At 39.7% G+C, this 20,714-nt stretch overlaps 1 protein-coding gene across 1 annotated transcript; it reads left to right on the forward strand.

Annotated features, from left to right (window-relative positions):
• The first annotated feature begins 2,310 nt into the window (after nt 1-2,310).
• slc15a2 (solute carrier family 15 member 2) lies at nt 2,311-20,276 on the forward strand. Its single transcript, XM_047601998.1, has 22 exons — nt 2,311-2,763; nt 4,493-4,580; nt 5,736-5,877; nt 6,434-6,526; nt 6,945-7,044; nt 8,136-8,226; nt 8,311-8,388; nt 10,113-10,195; nt 10,316-10,399; nt 10,499-10,588; nt 11,339-11,383; nt 11,654-11,689; nt 13,532-13,620; nt 13,999-14,080; nt 14,900-15,025; nt 15,344-15,511; nt 15,807-15,853; nt 16,164-16,271; nt 17,125-17,224; nt 17,303-17,446; nt 19,091-19,195; nt 19,380-20,276. Exons 1-22 carry the CDS (start codon nt 2,752-2,754, stop codon nt 19,578-19,580), a joined length of 2,112 nt encoding a protein of 703 aa, XP_047457954.1. The 5' UTR covers nt 2,311-2,751; the 3' UTR covers nt 19,581-20,276.
• Nucleotides 20,277-20,714: the final 438 nt, after the last annotated feature.

A 20,714-nucleotide genomic window follows, 5' to 3' on the forward strand; every position in this document is an offset into this window, starting at 1 on the left:
GTGAGTAGACAATGAGATATGATTGTTTTGTTCAACAATTTGACAAGAAGTTTTTATTCTTATTCTTCACGATTTGTGTGTTTTTTTTTAGCTAATTCTATGCATTGACGTCACTTCCTCCCGGGGCCACGCCCCCCTTGAGTGGCAAAAACATGGTGACATGTATCAGTAAATACAGCGAGACAGGTGAAAATGAGGATTATCAGATCAAATTAAGAACAACTGGACTCGGCAATGATCCATACGAACTAGTATGGATTTGGAAAATTGGATTGGCTTCAGTTTTAGTTAGGTTAAGTTACTTTTAGTTCATTTCAGTTATGATAAATGTAGCTAAGTAAGAGATGCTAACGGTATTTAACGGTACTAAGTAACGTTAGTCGTACAATGTAGCATCCAACCGGTCGTTAAAAGGACGACGAGGAGTGATCACAAATATTCCGTTTATTATTTTATTGCCATTTATTGTTGGAACTGAAATAGATACTGTCGGTCGTAACTACGCTAAAACAACAACATGGACAAACTTATCTGACTTATTATCTAACTATCTGACTCTTATCTAATTTAAGAAGTAACTTAAGGTTTGACTTCATCAGAAAGATAAAACATAAATGAATATTACCTGACACTAAATGTGGACCACAACACCAGGTTTCTTTGTCTGGATTCCAGTTGTTTCTTGGTAAGTTAATGCAGGATTCCATTTACTTCTCTAAATACCAGTGTAAATATATATCTCCGATTGCTTTTCAAATATGTCGGTACAGTCAATCGCACAACAGCTCTTCACACTTTTTTTTCAAAATAATAATAATAATAATTTCACAATTCAGACGCTATTAAAGCCTGTGATTCAAACTACTAATCTCCATGATAAGCTGTCACTTTAACTGTAACCATGGAGACTTCAGCTAGCTGTGACGTCACGTGTATTAGAGATCCAGACGAAGTAATGAGAGAAAAAGAAAATAAAAATTTAAATATATGCAGTAGCTTCATACATTGAAAATGCAAACCTGTTTTAGAAGTAAAACATTTTGAAACATGCATAAATACAGAAAACAAGTCTGGTTCACGTACTTGTATTTTCATTGTTGTCTGTTTAAGTTTCTACTCCTCTACATTTAAAAATATTAATTTCTCCCCAAAATATGACTCCATTTTAAAATGCACTCACTTCCCAAAGCATTAGGTATACTATTGAAAAAAAATGCATGTTGAACTAGTTTGAGAAATTCAACAGTACAGTCATTTATGGATTGAGGTGCTGTTCCATGCTGGACACCACAACCTTCATGAAGCTAAGATTTGGCTCAGGTCTGTTTACTTAGAATACATTCATGTCATCATTAGCATTAATTAATAAACTGTGTAATGAATGTATATTAAAAGGTGACAGGTTAACACTATCTTTTGTAACCAAAAAGAACAGTTAAATTCACGTATAGATGTTCATGCACCAGCAATAAAACTAAAACAATAACACGTCTAAATATTACAAAAATAAATGAAAAGTCTTTTTTTAACGCACCGTTTGTCGCTTAAATTATCTGAAAACGGAAGAAATCCTGCAGCTGTTCACTGGTTTCACTACCGTAACCTGTTGAAATGCACTGACTGTGTTGTCGAATGAATACATCCCAGTTTCCTAATCTGTTCAACTAGTCAGAATCACAAAAAAAGAGACTGATTAATTTGGATTTTATGCTCAAAAACTGATCATCAACACGTAACACAGTGAATCATCTGTGTTAACACGTCACCTGGTTCAAAATAAAGTGGAACGCAAGAAAATAACCTTTTGTCAGAATAATATGAGGACAGACACACATCATAAACTCTTACTCATTAATACATTCACCATGTATTCCCTGATACCAGATAGAGATAGAGATAGTTTACTACAACATGTCCAGCATCTTCTGGCCGATATTAGACGATCTTAGTGTGGAAATAGAGACAGCTCTGATGTTTTTTTTTTTTTGTATACCGAGTCTCCGTTAGCCAACCAGTACATAGAGCTGAACCTTGATGACTTACAGATTTAGTCAGGTTTTAAACCTCAAACAAATGCGGGCCAAGAAAACTGGACCAGCAGTATTAATATTTTGCAAGAGTTTGGACTCCACAACTTTCAAATTAAATAAATAAATAAAAAATCCAAACCACTCACACATTCTTCTTGTCCCCAAAATAGAGGCGTGTCTCCATGTCCCAACAACATGAGTAACAACACCGCACACACATACAGGATGAATTTACAGTGATGCGCTCATTCATCCGAACCAAAGACGCATCTTGACCAACACATCAAGTTCACTTTGACCCTCCATCCCACAGCCACAGTCTGCGGTCGAGCCCAACAACAGCCCCATTGTCCTTGAGCGGAGAGGCCGCTCCAGCCCCTGGTCCCCACTTCACTCCAACTAACGGGACCTCCTGCTCCACCGCAGAACGTGAGTGAAATGCCATCGCTGCCTTGCGTTTAGAAGAAAAGCCCTTCATCCGTTCGTGCTCCGTTCGGAATTAATCAGCAACCCACTGAGGTATGTGAAGGCCCATTGGTTTCCTCCAGGTGACAAGTCAAAGTTCTGTGGTGGAATATTAACTTTTAAGTCGGCTTTAAGAGCATAAATACTCGAGGTTTTACACCCGGAGAGCGGACCAGAGTGGGACGGACTTGGATGCCAGTCAGGAGCTCCCGATGCGCCAGTAAAGATCCAAACTCTCTCCAGCAAGCAACGCAACATGCAGTCCAAGGTAAATATGCTGCAGTTACGCGAAGTATGCGCGTACTCTTTAAGGTTGTTTTGTTTGCGTTTTGATATGTTGAAAAGTTTGATGTGACGCGCGGCGAAGGGAAGGGAACGCTTGGCTGGAGCAAACGCGCGGACACACGGGAGCCGAGGGCGCCTCAGATGTTTGTGAATGAAACGGAGATGTGTTTTTGCAGTCTGAGTGCGGAGTAGAAAGCAGTTTGCTCCGCCAGACACCTCTCTCTCTGGACCGTTATGTTACAAACAAAACACGATTGAGCTGATGCAACAGGCACTCCCTCCTCTCCATGGAGAAAGACGCACGCAGGGTGAAAGTTGTTGCGCCTGATTATCTTCTCTTGGAGATACTATACCATGGCAAATCTTTTTTTTTTTTCCAAGAGAAATACAAATTCCTCGGTAGTATCTGTGCAACAAACAAACAATATATATATGCAGACGCGCTCCTTATTTGGCAATGAGTTTTCTGTGGAATCTGTTCAGAGCCAGGCAAGAGAATAATTCACAGTGACAGAATAATAATTTCATGCCATGAAGTCTACAGACAAAACCTCAATTAAAGAAAAAGAGAAGAAGAAGAAGAAGAAGAAACCTCAGGACAATCACAACATCTGCTTTCGCTCGGATCAACAAACAGAAGTGAGGAAATACATCTCACCCATAAAGTTGCTCTCAAGAATTCTTCCACCGCCTCAGCTCAGAAATGGCACAAAAATCGGGACAAAAGTCCAACTTTCACTTCTCTTTTCAAGCAGTAAATTCCTCCAAGTGTGGGACTTCTTCCAAATGTTAATGTGTTGATAAGTTGCTGCAAATATATTCTTATGTTTTCATCATTGAATAAATATTTTTCATTCAGTTAACTGCAACTTGTGACTAGTGTAGTTCAGGTAATGTAATACAACAGTAAAAAAAAAGAAAAGAAAAAAAGGGCAACGATGCGACATCTTCAAATTCTCAGATTGATTTTGTCTCAAATTATTTGTTTCCAGTGACAGAAATCAGAAAGGTCATCTCCTAGAAGCTGGAACTATGTGAATTTGACATTTTTACCGTCATAATAATCTAAAATATGATCAATCAAAGCTTTTGACGATGTCAAATCAACATCAAATAAATAAGTGACATAACTGTTGTATAATGTTGCTTTAATGATCTATAAACTAGATTGTTAAAAGTCTTATCTGCAGAGAAACGCAGTTTAAAGAGGAAAAAAACAACTGGGAAGTAAAACGTAGGACTTTTCTAAAAGCTGCAGGAACACAATGTATATAACTCCAATTAATGCATGAAAACGGATTGAATTCAACCTCAGTTTTGACAGAAATCCAAGTGCGTGCAAACGTGTGGTCTCATGATGTAATCACAGGAGTATATTGGACATTTTCATCAGTTTAGCTGCTCTTATCAGAAGAATCTATGAAGCTTCTATTTCTGCATAATGATTAACTACAGTATCTCGTGAGAATGACTAACAGGAAGAAAGCATCGGTTACATTCGTTCTAAAACGTTGCATAACTGTTTGTTAGAAATTGTGAGAATATTGACAAGGATGTGCAACTTTTTTTTGTTGTTGTTGTTGTTGTTGTTGTTTTCTTTTCTATTTTTTTTAAAATCTATGGAATTACACAGCATCTGCATGTCTCATAATGTATGATGTCATATAAGGTGTCATGCTGCACATATAAAGTATTTTTTTCTCCTTTTTTAGAAACTATGTGGGAGCAATTACCCACTCAGCATCTGCTTTATAGTGGTGAACGAGTTCTGTGAACGATTCTCCTACTATGGCATGAAAGGTATGACTGCACAAACATGTGGTGGTGGTGGTGTAAATGTATTACAGATAACATGAAGAGCAGAATTCTGATTTCACGGATTATCTTTAGGGACCTTGAATTAAGCTCTGAGGCAAAGTTTTAACGAGCGATGATGCTCCAGTTCGTAGATTATAAGTTAAAGACAGAGAGCCTGACACAGACAGATGAAGTCTCCCTCATCCCCTCACATGACCTCACTTAAACTCACATGTCCGCCCGTCACATTACTTCAATCAGTTCACAAACACACGTAAACACACCTCGGAGAAGAAACACAATTTCCTGCTCTGTCTGTGAACTCTCCTTTTAATTCACTATTTGCAGTTTCATTATCGTCTGATTAGTTAATGAATTAATCTGCGTCAATATTTAATTTACAGCTTATTAAACGGGGACGAAATAATATTGGTCGCGTGCCACCAGAATATGCTGCTTCGCTTTGGATCAATTTCCTGAAGTCTGATCGTTCACAGCAGCAATAAAACATGACGGTGTACAAACTGCATTTTACGGTCGACAAACTGCAAACTCCATCTGCTCAGGAAGGCCGTGGGATTTAGCAGGAAGCTTGGGAAAACATTTAGGAAGTCGGGCTGGAAGAAGGAGGTTTTTGTCAAATAACCTGTGCAGCATTTGTGTAGTGTTTGGGTCTTTGCCGCGTGACTCCTGTTTGTGAGTTTAAATTTCCCCCTCGAGTAGCTTAGATCTTTGAATTAGCCTGACTATTTACCCAAATGTGATTATTATATGGCTAAAAAAAAAGTCTCATTTAAATATTTGACATCTCCCCAAACATTCTGCTTCACACATCTGGTATATTTGGCTGCACAGAATGAGTTGAGGAATGACAGACATACAAACGGGACACAGCTTATGTCTGGCTTCAATTATTTAACCCTCAGTAGATTCGTATTGTTCCAAGTCATGTGACAGATTTATCCGTGACTGTCATAAACTTCAACTGAGGAGCACTGACTAAAGGATCCAAGACACTTCCCTTCTAGCAGCGTGCAAAGGATTATGGGATTCTGAGGCTTCATGTCAGTCAGATACTTTAGAACAGGTTCTGCTGAGATGTTGTGATGTATTTTGAGCCGATTCACAGCTGCTGTTTGTGTTTGTGTGCGATCACAGCGGTGCTGACGCTCTACTTCGTCACATACCTGCACTGGGACAAGGACCTCTCCACGGCTATTTACCATGCCTTCAGCGGCCTCTGCTATTTCACACCCATACTGGGAGCTCTCATCGCTGACTCCTGGCTCGGAAAATTCAGGTGAGTGCCCGTCTCCTTAAGTTTTACGGGGTCAATTAGAGGTTTTCTCACAATGTCAAATCAAACTATTGCACTTTATGTTAAAAAAAAAAATTAACAAAAAAAAAAAAAAAATTAATCATCTTCATTGATGACATGATCTTTGAGAGTAAAAACCATAATTGACCCAGAATCATTATTGCTGTTGCTTGGAAGTCAACATAACAGGAGGGTTAAGCATCACATACTAAAGAGTCTAAATGACATAAAAAGAGTAATAATCAGTAATTTACCATGTGCACCTTTTTTTTTATATTATATGTCTATGTTTTTTAAATTATAATTATAAAAACTCACTGTTGTCCTTCTAGAAACAATGTCTGAGTCGGAATAAATTCCATGTCCACCGTGTCTCTGTTGTTGAATCATCGTCAGTGTGTTTGCACTACATCATGCAGTATATCTCATGTCTTTAACCAAGGAGCTTTGACTAAAAAAACTCCTTGTTAGTGGTGATGAATCAGTCAGACCTCACCCACACAGGTTGCATGTAATAACCACTGGTTGCTCCCCACAGGACCATCATCTACCTGTCCATTGTTTACGTGATCGGCCATGTGATCAAGTCGGTGGGAGCCATTCCCACTGTGGGAAACACAGACGTGCACATGTAGGTATTCAGTCAGTAGTAATACGCTGTTGATAGTCTGATTTAACGAGTTAATGAGTTGTGGAGGTGTAGGGATTGATTCAAAAGCCTTGATGTTTGGTTTCCTCAAACATTTGCTGATAACGTAGTTGGCTTGGAGCGACAGGTGAACCCACGAAGAGGTAGCTCTGTCCATATATTAGCAACATCTTGTAAGATTTTCTCGTTTCATTTGGAAACATTTGGTGTGGGAAATATACAGGATGGTTACCATGGCAACCAAGGCAATGCAATGTCAATATCTGTGAAAAGTGCCCATCACAACTCGTAAAAAAAATAAACACCAACAACGAAAAATATTCAGTTCTGTTCACTTTTAAATTTGACAAAAACACATGAATTAAAAGAATCCTTATATTATGCTGTGTGTGTGTTTTAGTGCTCTGTCTATGGTCGGACTCATACTCATAGCTCTCGGCACCGGTGGAATCAAACCCTGCGTGGCAGCCTTTGGAGGAGACCAGTTTGAGGAGGAGCATGTAAGGTTTTCTTTTTATATTGAAGACATTAACTTTATTTTATGTATTAATTATTATTAGTATTTATTGAATGTTTGCATTGTCTGTGATAAACACAATAAGGAAACTAAACTGGAAAATAAATTAGTGAGTCGTGTACACTATACAGAAATACTGTTCGATAAAAGCTGGTAAGAGAAATGGTGATGTAGTCACAATTCTGTGGAGATGCATAGGGGATGGGCATGGAACTATGGCATACCTATGGTGGAGTTATGGGAGGTCTATGGTGTATCTATGGTGTACCTATGGCATACCTTGGGTGTGCCAATGGTGGAACCTTGGCGTACCTATCGTGTACCTATGGTGGCTCAATGGTGTACCTATGGTGTACCTATAGTGGAGAAATGGCATGCCTATGGTGTACCTATGGTGTACCTATGGTGTACCTACGGGGTACCTATGATGTACCTATGGTGTACCTATGGTAGCTCAATGGTGTACCTATGGTGTACCTACGGGGTACCTATGGTGTACCTATGGTGTACCTATGGTAGCTCAATGGTGTACCTATGGTGTACCTACGGGGTACCTATGGCGTACCTATGGTGTACCTATGGTGGCTCAATGGTGTACCTATGGTGGAGAAATGGCGTGCCTATGGTGTTTCTAGGGCGTGCCTATGGTGTATCTAAAATAAGATAAGGTAATACTTTATTGATCCCCACTGGGGAAATTTATAAACCTATGGCTTAGCTCCAAGGATCCATAAACCCAGATGAAAAGCTGGTCTGTAAATGTGTAAGCATGTTTAAGTTGTTACGTGTCCTCTAGTTACTTTGTCCTAGAAAGCTTTTATTACCAAACCTTTGACAAGCTGTTAAAATGTTTTTAGGTGCAGTAAATGCACCTGTTTAATCAATGTATCACATGATTGTGAGAACAGACAAACAAACCAAATTGCTGAATAGCCAAAAAGACAGATATTTCCTTACCACATGTATGAAATTAATTACACATTAGCCAACCAAATTATTACTGGGTGATGTTAAAATCAAAAATGTTGTACAGTATGAATTTCTGATTCCTGATTGTTTATTGGTCGTCTACAGTCCAACGAGAGGCAGAAATTCTTCTCCATTTTCTACATGTCAATTAATGCTGGGAGCCTCTTGTCTACGCTGATTACGCCCGTACTGAGAAGTAAGCGCGCACATTCTTAAAGCTCAAAATATGTTACGTACCAGTGAGGTCTGCCGTGTGAATAACATCACTCGACTCCTGCAGGTGATGTGCAGTGTTTCGGCGGCGACTGCTACGCTCTGGCCTTCGGGGTTCCTGCAGCTTTGATGATTGTGGCTTTGGGTGAGTTTCCGTCTCTGTGTCACAGTAAGATCAGAACCTGAGCGAAACTGTCCCACTGTTCAAAAGAAATGAAGTGTCAAGAAGGTTAGCGCAGACATGCATGGTTCCCAGAGAACAAAGTCTATTGTCTTTAGTAATCAGTTAAATTTCCTGTAGCTTGTCCCACACATTGTTCTTCTGCTAACAAACATGGCGCCTAAATTATCCAGAATCATGTTACTGGTGTGAGCCTCTTCGAATGCTACTAACAGCTAATGGTTGGAGCTCACGCCACACAAATCAAGCTAATGTGTATAGAGCTAGGTCAGTTGTCACTGCTCATTGACTTTGGTAGCTAGCATACTATTTGTAGAGCAGTACGGAAAAGTAAAATATTTTACAGGAAATTTATTTACCTGGATACTCAGTAAAGGTCAGAATAGTTTTCCTGAGTGAGGTTATTGAACGACCATGGCGACAAAAGATGGATCAAATTTGGCTTTTTCAATGTATCTGTTCTATAATATGCAGAGTGGACATACTGTATATTTCCATTTACATATTTACATCTTTAAGTCAATTATAAACTAATTTAATTCTGGTGGCCTTCTTTTGCTTTGGGTTTGTAACGTTAAGTGTCTTTTTGGTTTCCCACTAAAAGGGGCGGAGACAATATTCAGTTTGAATACTGGAAGTAGCGATCTACTACTGAGCTGCTAGCCTCAAGCAGAGCCAATGAATATATATATATAGATATATAGCTCTTCTAAATGTAGTCATCAAACTTGTGGTCTTTAGTTTAGTTTTAGTCTAGTTTCAGCCATTTTGAAGAAATGTATCACAATTTGTGCAGCTACTATGTTATCAAATGGCCTTAGTTCTTCTAAACATATATCAAAAATCTGCAAAAAAAAAGAACTTTTACACCTTTTTCGATAATATGGAAAGAAAAGGAGAAAATGTTTGGTTTAGTTTGGACCCAAATGCTAAATTATATGGACAATCTGGGCATTCCGATTTACGTAACTAAAAGATAGATGTCTTGTGCATGGTTGTAAACATTTAACTTGACACATCAGGCATATCACAAGGCTACTGGTTGTTATGAGGCTATGAGGAAGTTAGGGTCAGAACATGCAGTCTACAACACGTTTCTGTTACTTCCCCGGAAGATGGATCAGTAACGGCACAGCTGCAGTGGGCCAGTATTAGCTATAACTGTCACATTTCAGAGACTGAAACTCCAGCTCAGGCTGTGATCTGCGTGCTGAGATTGTGTTTATACAAGGCCGGGCTTCCTCTTGATCCAGGCCCGTCTACGTACGTACATGCTGACAGTCAGTTGACTCTGCCTCTGGGTCCCTGTCACCCCTCATCCTTATGGGATTCATGCCTGACTGACCACCCGCCGTGAAAACAAACCGTGATTTAATACGAGAGAGGCCACAGTGAGGGCAACACAAAGTCGAGGCTTTGCAGGTGTTGGCAGCCTGAATCACATTTACAACATTTTCACCTTTTATTACCTCATAGTGCTTCATAAGGCAGAGTCAGAGCACAATACTTCCTTTAAAGACAAGCTACTGTTAAATTGTGCCGTTTCTTCCCACGTTGCTCAGAGGAAATATTAAGACAACGTTATTATATTATATCAAGTGGAGCAATAGATTGCACAATAGCAACTAAAACAGACTGATGTCTTCACTCCCCTGAGTCCACTCTAACTCTGCATTTGTCTTGCGCAGTTGTGTTCATCGCTGGCAGCGGCCTATACAAGAGGAATCCTCCTCAGGGAAACATTCTGTTGCAAGTGTGCAACTGCATCGGGGTGAGTCACCTCCCACTTTCCCTCTGCCATACACAACAATTTAAGAAACTGCTGCAGACACAAACAGATTATTGCATTCTGTTGTAAAGAGTATACATATTTTTAACTTTTCATTTGCAGTTTGCTATCAAAAACCGCTGGAAGAAATCAAAGCATGACCCTAAGAAGAGGCACTGGTTGGACTGGGCCGAGGAGAAGTACTCGGTATTGACATAGGGCCGCTGTTTCTGACTCTTTCATTCACATTTTGCACTTTGGCTGTCAGTGACAATCCATCCCTTCTGTGTGTTTGTGTCTCAACAGAAACGCCTCATCCAAGAGATCAAGATGGTTCTTCGGGTTCTGCTGCTCTACATCCCCCTGCCAATGTTCTGGGCTCTGTTCGATCAGCAGGTAGGGGACGACTAAAGACTCAGCCATCGCAAACAAGTCCGATATTTTTTACACCATAACATAAAACTGAATGTGCTAGAGTTAGTGGAGGCTGTTGAGATGGACCAGCACTTTGGTTCAGATCACATTCATGTTCACCTCTGGATGAAGTCAAAATTCTTTGGTATCAGTTTGTTTTTGTGAACATTTATCCACAACAATGAATGGCATTTTGATTATCCTGTGGAACAGTTGTCAGGAAGTGGATACTCCGGGCTTTATGGAAAAATAAGATTTTCTGTCATTGGACGCATCAAAGAAGTTGCGTTCGATGGCGGTTTCTACACCGCATGCTTCAGTAATGCTTTAAAATGTGCAGGAAAACACATTATTACTCAGTTATTACTTATTTTTACAGAGGAATAAAAAATGAAAACGACATGTTTTGAAACTCCGCACAACGTCAAGGTCTTGACACACAACTCTCTTACAAAATCCTGTAACTATCTGTTATCTTCTAGTCTAGCCAACACAACCACAAGGCTAAATTCAACATTCCTGATTGACACTCCTCCTCAAACCATTGTTTGTTTAAACTTTTTGATTAAGAGGTTCAACAAAGAAGTCCATGAATTCCTTGGAAGGCATGTAAAATTCCTACAAGGAAAACAAAGAATATCTGCTGTGGTTGAACGTTTGTTCTGCAAAGTAAACAGGAGAATCTGTATCCTGAATATAGTTTGATAGTAACGGTTCTTTTCTCTCTCGCAGGGTTCACGCTGGACACTTCAAGCCACGAGGATGGACCTGGCTTTTGTAAGACTCTCCGTCCATAAAGCAATAATGTCAGAAAATTAAAAAAAACAATAGATGATAAAGCATTTGCACTTTGATGTCAATCGGTGGGTTTCGATTACACAAACTGTCTTGTAAAACGGATCATACCTTTGTTCGTGTGTTCCTGCAAGTTGTTCTGGTTAAATGACCCTGTTTATGGCCGTGATAAATCATATACCCTTCAGGTTTGGGTTTATGAAGTTAAAGTTTAAGTGAATGTCCTGTCCTGTGTCTTTTTTTTTATTGCAGGGAAATTCCTTTGTTATTCAGCCCGACCAGATGCAGGTATGTTTGTCTCTGTTCTGCATGATGTCAAAACAAATAAAAATACAAAAATAATGAAAAAGATGGACATCTAGTTTATGATGTATGTGCATTGTTCCAATACTTCGGTAAAGCATCTCAATGAGGTCCAGTGAAGGTCATTTTGGACTTTAGTTAGTTAGTTTAGTAGATGTTTTATAGCGTCCAATAATCCATGTTATATAAAAATCAGTGTATTTTATTTTATTGTCATGCTCAATTATCAAAGAAAACTAAAAGACAACGTGTCGAGAACTAAACTGCAGTATAAGTGTTGGATGCTGACATTCAAAAACAAATTTAGTTTTCAATGATGATCAGGCTAGAAATAAAAGATTAAACCCTGAGTAGATAGAAAAAAGGAGGTGAAATATAATGGAAGGGAGAAGAGAGTCACAGCAGCAAGTAGATAAATAAATTGTAGGTGATGCACGATAAATGGGAGATTGGTAATGGATCCGAATTGTAGATATATATTTATTCAAAGTATAAATTGTAGAAAAGCTTAGTGGGTATAGCGTGTGTTAATAAATGCACTGTTGAACAGAAAAAGAATACTGCACATGCAAATAATGTAAGTAGATATATTACATTTATTATTAAACTGGATGAGATGTTACAATCCCTGGTGGCAAGATCAAAACACATATAGAAACCCAGTGAAACTAAAAAAAAACGAGCAGCAGGTTAGCAGTCAGCTACAAACTAGCAACCATCAAGAAGTCACCAGCTAACTAGCCTAACTAGCCTAGCCAAAAACAGTAGGTAGCAAGTGATGGGGCATGCGACTACATGTCAACCAACATCTCTCCCCTGTGCAAAACATGAGGCAAAGCACATATAGAAACCCAGTCCAACTGAAAAAAAATAAAACAAACAACAAGCAGGCTAGCAGTGAGCTACAAACTAGCAACCAACAATTCCACCTGCTAACTAGCCTAGCCAACAGCAGTAGGTAGGAAGTGACAGGTGAGTGCTAACAAAAGAATGTTAATAAAATAAACATGAAGTGAAGAATCATAAGCAGATCGGAGGATTATACTTAACTGAACACTGGGCAAGTTTGTGGGTTAGATGGAGAAACGTGAAGCTCCAGGCTGGAGACGTCTACCAAAAGGCTAGAGGATTAACAGAGAAAGAGTTTATAGAAAAGTGAAGAAAATATGGATCGAAATCCAAGGATAGATATGAACCACTTGTAAAACATTGATCACACTTTGTTTCACTGGTTTTTCAAAACTCTTCAGGCGCTTTTTACTGAGACTTCGATCTTTCAGTCGTATCTCGGTTTGAAAAGAAAATGTGTACAGATTAAATCAGACCTGAATAGACTTGTTGCTGCCAGCTAGTCGTCTTTGCAGTTTTTGGACTGAAGTCAAAATATACACCGATCAGACATTACATTATGACCAAGAGAGACAGACTATATTAATACAAATACAGTATTAATAAGGAAGTCATAAAGTGATACCTGATCAGTGTAAGTTTAGGATCCACGTTGTCTTTAAAAAAGGAAGACTGCGCATAAAAACAGTTCGCCCTTTATAGTCAAATAGAGCACAACAGTTTTTCACTCACCTCTGGACCCCGGCAGTACATTTCTGGTAGAGCAGTAAAGCCCGCTGATGTCTGCCACGATGCTGTCCTTCTCATGAAAACACTTTTACAGTTGTTTATCACGGCTGTCGCGCATCACTTTACAAGTACCATATTACAGCATCAGCCTTTTTATTCACGTTCAACTCGAGCCGTAATGATTTTACCACTTTTATTGAGCTTTTATGGAGTCGTTTAAAGGCGCATTCTTGTCTCCCTGTTACGTAGATGCTGAACGCTCTGATGATTCTCCTCTTTGTGCCCATCTTTGACCTCATCATATATCCACTCGTTGGCCTTTGCAGAATCAACATCACGTGAGTAGAGGCCTGTTGTTTTGGACGCTCCCGTCTTTATTGTGGCCACGGGCATTTCAGCTGAGCCTCTTAACGTGACCTGGCATTTATATGCAGAGATAATGCAGCAGGAGACTAACCAGTTAACGATTAAGGGGGAAATGTTTGCTCACATTTGCACAAGTATATTGTTTATTTGCAGAGGAAAATCCACTGACTAGTGGCTAAATGCTTGTAAAACACAGAGTAGCTTTCTATATTTAGCTACGCGTCTGCAATGTTAAATAGATTTATGATGATGTTGCCTACTTACAAAAGGAGAGCTAAAATTACATTTATTTTCAAGCAAGTATTCAAACAAAAATGTATGGGGGTGCCACTAACTGTCTCTGCCTACAGGCCTCTAAGGAAGATGGCCGTAGGAATGGTTTTAGCAGCGCTGGCCTTCGTAGCGGCCACTCTGGTGGAGATGAACGTTGTGGTACGTAAGAGCAGTGATCGTGGATCTTTCTCTTTCTATAGAAAGGCACTTGCCCTCACCAAAACTATTTACTTATGCCCAAAGAATTACCTGCATGCACGAATGCTGTGTCTTAAAGAGAGCCAGAGTTTTCACGTCCCCAGGAAAACCTGGACTCCAGTAAAGTCCTGAAGCACATAGTATATAAACCATAAGTCTTCAACAGGGGGTCCACAGCTCGCTCCAATCAGCCAAAATGTTTTGGTGATTAACTGTCCCCACCACATTTAGCTATGTTTGAAGGTAAAGGTTTATGTTTATGGCAGTTTTACAGTCACCCTACTGTTGCACGTTTGACATTTCAACCTGTATATTATTTGAATAGCTTAATATTGAATGCAAAGTTATAGTAATAATAATAATGCACATTTATAAACAGAGCTAGACCGAGTTCAATATAGAACACATATAGTAGGTAGGGGGGTCCCTACTTAATGTCTCATCAGTCCTTAGCCTGAAAAACGTTGAAAACCCCTGATATAACCTGTTATGAAGCCCCAAATTAATTTTTGAGTATCAGCTGATTGGAGCTATGTGTAAAAGTCCGAAAGAAGCTTAGCTTTATCCTTAGTTTGTCAGAATTTGTATCATAGTTAGTTTTTTTTTATATATATAGATTATTATTCCAAGCATCCTGAAGCTATTCTTTTGTGTGTTAATGCCTTTGTAAGAGCTGTGAAAATTCAAAGAACCAAAAAGTCTCTATGATGTTTTAATAAACTATGAAAAAGTCTGTGATCGCTGGTTTTCATTGGTACTGTGCTGATACCCGTCCGCTAGAAAACGGTGGTGGATCCCGCTCCAGCAGGGAAGTGCCTCCTGCAGGTTGTCAACCTTGCAGAATACGATGTCCAAGTGAATATGCCTGACAGCGACCTGTTCCCAAACCGGATCAAATACCTTGAGGTACCCGGGAAAACCAACTTTTTAATTACTATTCACTGATGTCAGGGAACTTTGTGTGTGCATATCGGAGTTTTTAGTGTTGCACATTGTTTCTCAGAGGTCTACGTGTCACCCTCTTCAATCAGTCATATTGAGTTTATTGAAGCAGGAAATGTCTCACTGAGCTTAAATGTTTGTTTTCTGGCCAAGACAACAGCTTCGCATAAAGAGGAGAAATTAAAAAAAAAAGATGAACTATAAAAATATGCGAAGAATTAAGAGTGATGAGTGATAATGACTGAAGATTATTCAGTGTTTTTTTTCTTCTCTTTGTGCCAGGATCCTCCTAATTATGAGATGGTGTCACTGGGGGCGCCCGTCAAGAAACTGACAATTCCCATCACCTACGGTGCTTTAACCACAAATTGTATACAAACGTTTGAACAAGAGGAGGCCTATAGTCTCGTCCTATACCCCAAGAGCCCTAACGAGATCCAGTGCAAACTTGTGAGTGCTCCTCCACATCTTCAACTTTCAAAGAGCATTAAGTATTTTGCAATCAGAGTTTAGAATGTGTGTTTTTGGGTATAAACTTAATGCTAACGTCAAATATTAGTCATATTATTTTCTGTTAACGTGGGACACATTAATCACATTAAGAAGCTTTAGAAAAAATATATAGTAATCTCTAGAGAAATCTGTATCAGGGTAAAAAAAAAAAGTCAAAAATATTTGCTGTAAGTGTAAAAATGGTCAAATGAAAAGTGAAAATATATCTATTTTTTTTTTTTTATTCAATCAGGTCAAGGACAACATAATGAAAAGCGGAGATGGGAATCCTGTTGTGCGGTAAAATGAGCTTAATCCAAAGATTTCAACAGGTTTTACGTTTAAAGGACCAGTGTGTAGGACTGAGTGGCCTCTAGTGGTGAGATTGCAGAATGCACTAATTTCCAGGCATTTAGGAGAACCTGCGCTGGCACACACTTCAACATCAAAAAACAAAAGGCCTTATTTAGAACCAGTGTTCGTCAAGCAAAGCCAACTCTCTGCTACACACTGGGTCTTTAAACTGTAAAAAATGTGTGTGAGTTGATTTATCATCATCTTTATTTAGGAGTTCTGTTGCTCATAAATTCTCCTGGTTCAAATTCAACAGGTTCCTCAACACACAGCCACGGGACATAAACGTGACAATTGGAGAAGTTGGGTTCCACGCACCCCCCGGTTACGGAGTGTCTGATAACAAGACTGTGGATCGAGGAGAGTGAGTAGGACTGGGGGTTGCCTGAACCGGGGCTGGGGGCTTAAAGGGGGTTATGATATGGGAAGAGTCCTGTTCACAAAATGCTCGGCTTTCGAGTGTAAACATGAGCTGTAAAAGAACATACATGCAGTGATGTGGTAGCAACAGACCATGGAATATTAATTAAATTTAGTTGATTTGTAGCATGGTTGAGGAAAAAAATTGAAAAAATCATAACATGACATAAAACTGGCAGGTAAAATCTGAATTAATCCTCACGTTGAGGTGATACGTTGCAAGCGAGGTCCACTGGCAACGTACAGTGTGTTGCCCAAATGTTTCCCTTAAGGAGACACCGTTGCTAGCTGTGTTCACACACTACCAATAATTTTATGTCCTGGTTGTTTCCACTCGGGGTGGCAAGTATACAAGATGGTTACCAAGACGACCAGACCAACTTAGCTGCAAAGCCACACTGCTGCTAGGCAACTGTTGATGTCTTAAAATCCAGTGATGCTAACAGCTTAGCATGTAACAACCAAGTTAAAAAAAAAAAAAATGACAAAAAGACATAATGAAGGACGAGGCCGTTTATTTGGACTTTTGTCCAGCAAGTATCCTGAAGCTACTTCCTGTTTAGCAGCACACAAAACAAATGCAGCCTTCACGTGTCAAGTCATCCTTTCATTATGCCTTTGTATATCCCACTTTAAGTTACCCAGTTGTTAGCTTGCCATACTGTTAGTCTCTGTTAGTGGCTTCTAAGCAAGAGTTCTAACAACTTACAGCTGATGACACCATTTGAGTGTCAATGGTTTGGTGTTAATGTGAACATGATATAACGTCTTAATTCAATGTTTCTGCCTCTGTTCAGATACTTAGACGTCAGCTGCACCTATGCGAAAGAAATGTGCCCTAACCTCGACCTGGGCGTGCTCAACTTTGGAGCTTCCTACACCATCATACTCACAGAGGTCAGGATGCTTCCTCGGTTACTTTATCTGACTGGATGCAGCATGACCATAACCCTCCTCCCCTGTGCGCTCTCTTAGGAGTCTGGTCAAATCAAGGCTCACAAGATAGAGGATGTGAAATCCAACAACGTGCACATAGCCTGGCAGATCCCACAGTACGTCCTCCTCACTGCTGGAGAGGTCATGTTCTCCATCACCGGCCTGGAGTTCTCCTATTCACAGGTTTGTTGCAATAGGTAACACTTTGAGATACTTTCAATGCCCCCAAAGGAGAAGCTTTGAAGGATTAAACAGATGCTGCCAGCTGGCTTTAAAGAAAAAGTTTCAAGCCAACATCTTGTGCAAGTAGGACAGTAGCTGTTGTCGGCTTGAATTCATTAGTTAGGGCGCAATAAGAAAAGAAAAAGAGCGTTGCGTTGTGGTGCTGGAGTGTTTACGAGCTGCTTCTTTGCCACTATTGAATCTAACCCAAGCGTCATAAATCCAAGATGACCAAGACTCGATAGCTGTGCTTTAAAGCAGCATAACTTTCCAGGACCATTTGTAAAAGCTGTGAAGTGTTTGATAGTGAAAATAAAAAAAGGTTTTCAGTGGAGTCATCTCTGTAGTGACTTAAAGAAAACTAAACAAACCTAAATAAGCCACTGAGGCGGCGTGTGGGTTCAGATGTGTGTTCTGGGATAAACACTAAACAGTGTCCAGTGTGTTACATATATATATTTTTAAAATCCATTTTTTTTCAATCACAGAACATCTTCGTTTAAGATATTACAGCTCACAAATCCATATACCTCACACACCAGGCATTCAGACAAGCTCCTGATATATTAGCTGTATATTAGAGAGTCTGTCCAACTCAAATCATGGCGCCATGTTTGCTACATCAGAGGTTAGATTATACAGTGTAACTCTATGGGGCGGATGTGCTATGTTGATATAAATGTCTTATTTTCACCATTAACAGGCCTATAAATGTTATTACCAACGTCTGTCAATATGTAAAACTACCCCACTTAAATATCTAAGCGTCTGCTTACTTTAAATATCTTAAATGAGCCTGTAAAATGCTTTGTAGCCCAATCACCTCATCAGTCATGTAGCTGTGTTTACCTTCTCCTCAGTCTCTGTGTCATCCATCACCGTTAAGTTTGAATCATTATATCATAATATCATTAGCGTGCTAGCCATAATAACTTAGTAATAACTGAGGCAAAGTTACATGTCAATTAAATTTGTCTAACTACATGGACATAAATTACATGCACTCATGGGTTTCACAGTATATATGACGCTAGCTGCTGTTTTTTTAAGCCTTTAGTCTAGATAACTAGCTAGCATAAGGCTAGCATAAGGCTAGGTTGTGGCATATTTTAACTTTAAATCCAACTTATTCTCTGTCATTGTCACTTCTCTATGGGTGAATATTAGTTAGATGTATCTAACATTGCACCCATGAAACATGTGACCAGCTCAGAACCAATCAGCATAAAGCGATAGCTCAGACGCTCCATTCCCTCGTTGGCCAGACTCTCTCTTATATACGACTCTGGCTATATCCACACTCCCATTAGGTAAAACCCCAGAACCGCTTGCAAATACATGCCCACTGTGATTTTAAAGATACCTGCAAAATATATAATGGCTCCAACAATCTGACAAGACGTAGTTTAAATACCTTTGAAAATAGTGCATCTTTAGTACGAACGTTTACACTCAAGTCATTGAAAAGTCAGGCCAAAAAGTTTTCAACTATCTGCCTTTTTGCCTGCTCCCAGTTTAAACAACTTGTGGATCAGATCACTCTTTCCGTGACATTTATGAATCTTTCTTGGCCCGTTTGCTTGGCTCTCTTTTCCCTCCGCGCAGGCTCCAGCCAACATGAAGTCAGTGCTGCAGGCCGGCTGGCTGCTCACGGTCGCATTCGGGAACGTGATCGTGCTCATCGTGGCAGAGGGGGCGGGACTAGAGCAGGTACGGCTGGTCATAGTAGCCAAAAAAATATGCAACTTCTCACTTCTCCAGTGGTATCTGTCCATTTTTGTAAACCCTACATGCATTTAATTCTTTCTCTTGTGCCGCAAACTTCTGCAACTTTTAACTGAACCTCCCTCCACTTTTCTTATCTGCACATACTGACAAGTAACTGTTTTCTCAGTGGAAAGAGTTCCTGCTGTTTGCCGGCCTGCTGCTGGGCGTCTGCATCATCTTCTCCATCATGGCTTACTTCTACACCTACGTTGACGCCGAGCAGCTGGACAAGCTTCACCTGGAGGACGACGACGAGGACGGCAACGAGAAGAAGAGGAAAAACAGCGACATAAAGCTGGACAGGACAGGGAGGAGCACCAGGCTGTAATTTAGCCACTTTACAAATGCTGTCGTCTTTTTTCGTTGTTATTTTTCTTGTGGAAATGAAGCGCTAAGATTGTTATTCCCCGACTTTCCTTCTTTCAGTATTTGTGGCATCGTTTAATATATTCTCTTCCTAACCATCCCCTTCGTAGAGGATGAATTTTTCTGAATGAGGCTGAACATGTGAAATAGTGTTTGAAAGAGACAAAATAATGTGTGATTTACAACGCCATGATCGATAGTGTTATTAAACCATGTTAAGATTATAATCTTGTATATATTTGGTGCATGTCAGAATGTTGTGTTATCTATGGTGCGACATAAAAAAATCATAACCGGACTCCTGGAAACAACAACATCTGAGAAATGATTTGTTTACATCTCGCGTTTATATCAATATTAAAAGGACAAATGTTCAGAAAATGTGACGCCTGAGTTCTTGAACACATCGGCGAGGAGACAGCGGAGATAAAATAGAAAGTAAAAAAAGAAGATCGGTCCCCCTCTGTGCGGTTTCCTGAGTTTCAAGTTTGCCTGAACCCCTTTTAAATTGGAAAAACTGAGCTTCTCCGACTATGACAAACAGCTGCTGTGTGAAAGGCGCGTTGAAAAGTATTCTCTTGTCTTTTTTTTTTATGGGAAATGTGTAAATTATGCTCATTCCTGTAAAAATCCCGTAAATAAACTATTGATAATGCAACTTGTCTTTGTGCTTCTTAAAATGACTCGGCCTCTATAGTGGATCATCGCACAGATACTTGATCAGTTTGGGATCTAGTGAATTTAGAGGCCAGGTCAACACTTTGTGTTGTTGTTCATGCTTTTTTTTTTTTGAGTTGTGTTTTTGTGTCATTGTTATGGGGTTGTGGGTCTGGTCTGGTCTGGTCTAGGTGGGTGCTACATGTCTAAGTAACATCCACATGAATGAATATCAGGTCCAAAAGTTTCCCAGCAGAACACTGAATCGTCACAAGATGGTTTAAATGTTCCTTATTTCTCCTGTCAGTGGTTTTAATGTTGTGGCTGATCGGTGTATGCATCAATCCAACTGTCTCATTTTTTGTCCAGTATCGTATTCAGCCAAACGAAAATCACTGCTATGGGGAAAGGAAGTGTCTGTTAGCTCTAAACTGTCATG

Source organism: Mugil cephalus, chromosome 12, assembly GCF_022458985.1.
Source record: "Mugil cephalus isolate CIBA_MC_2020 chromosome 12, CIBA_Mcephalus_1.1, whole genome shotgun sequence".
Taxonomy (NCBI): domain Eukaryota; kingdom Metazoa; phylum Chordata; class Actinopteri; order Mugiliformes; family Mugilidae; genus Mugil; species Mugil cephalus.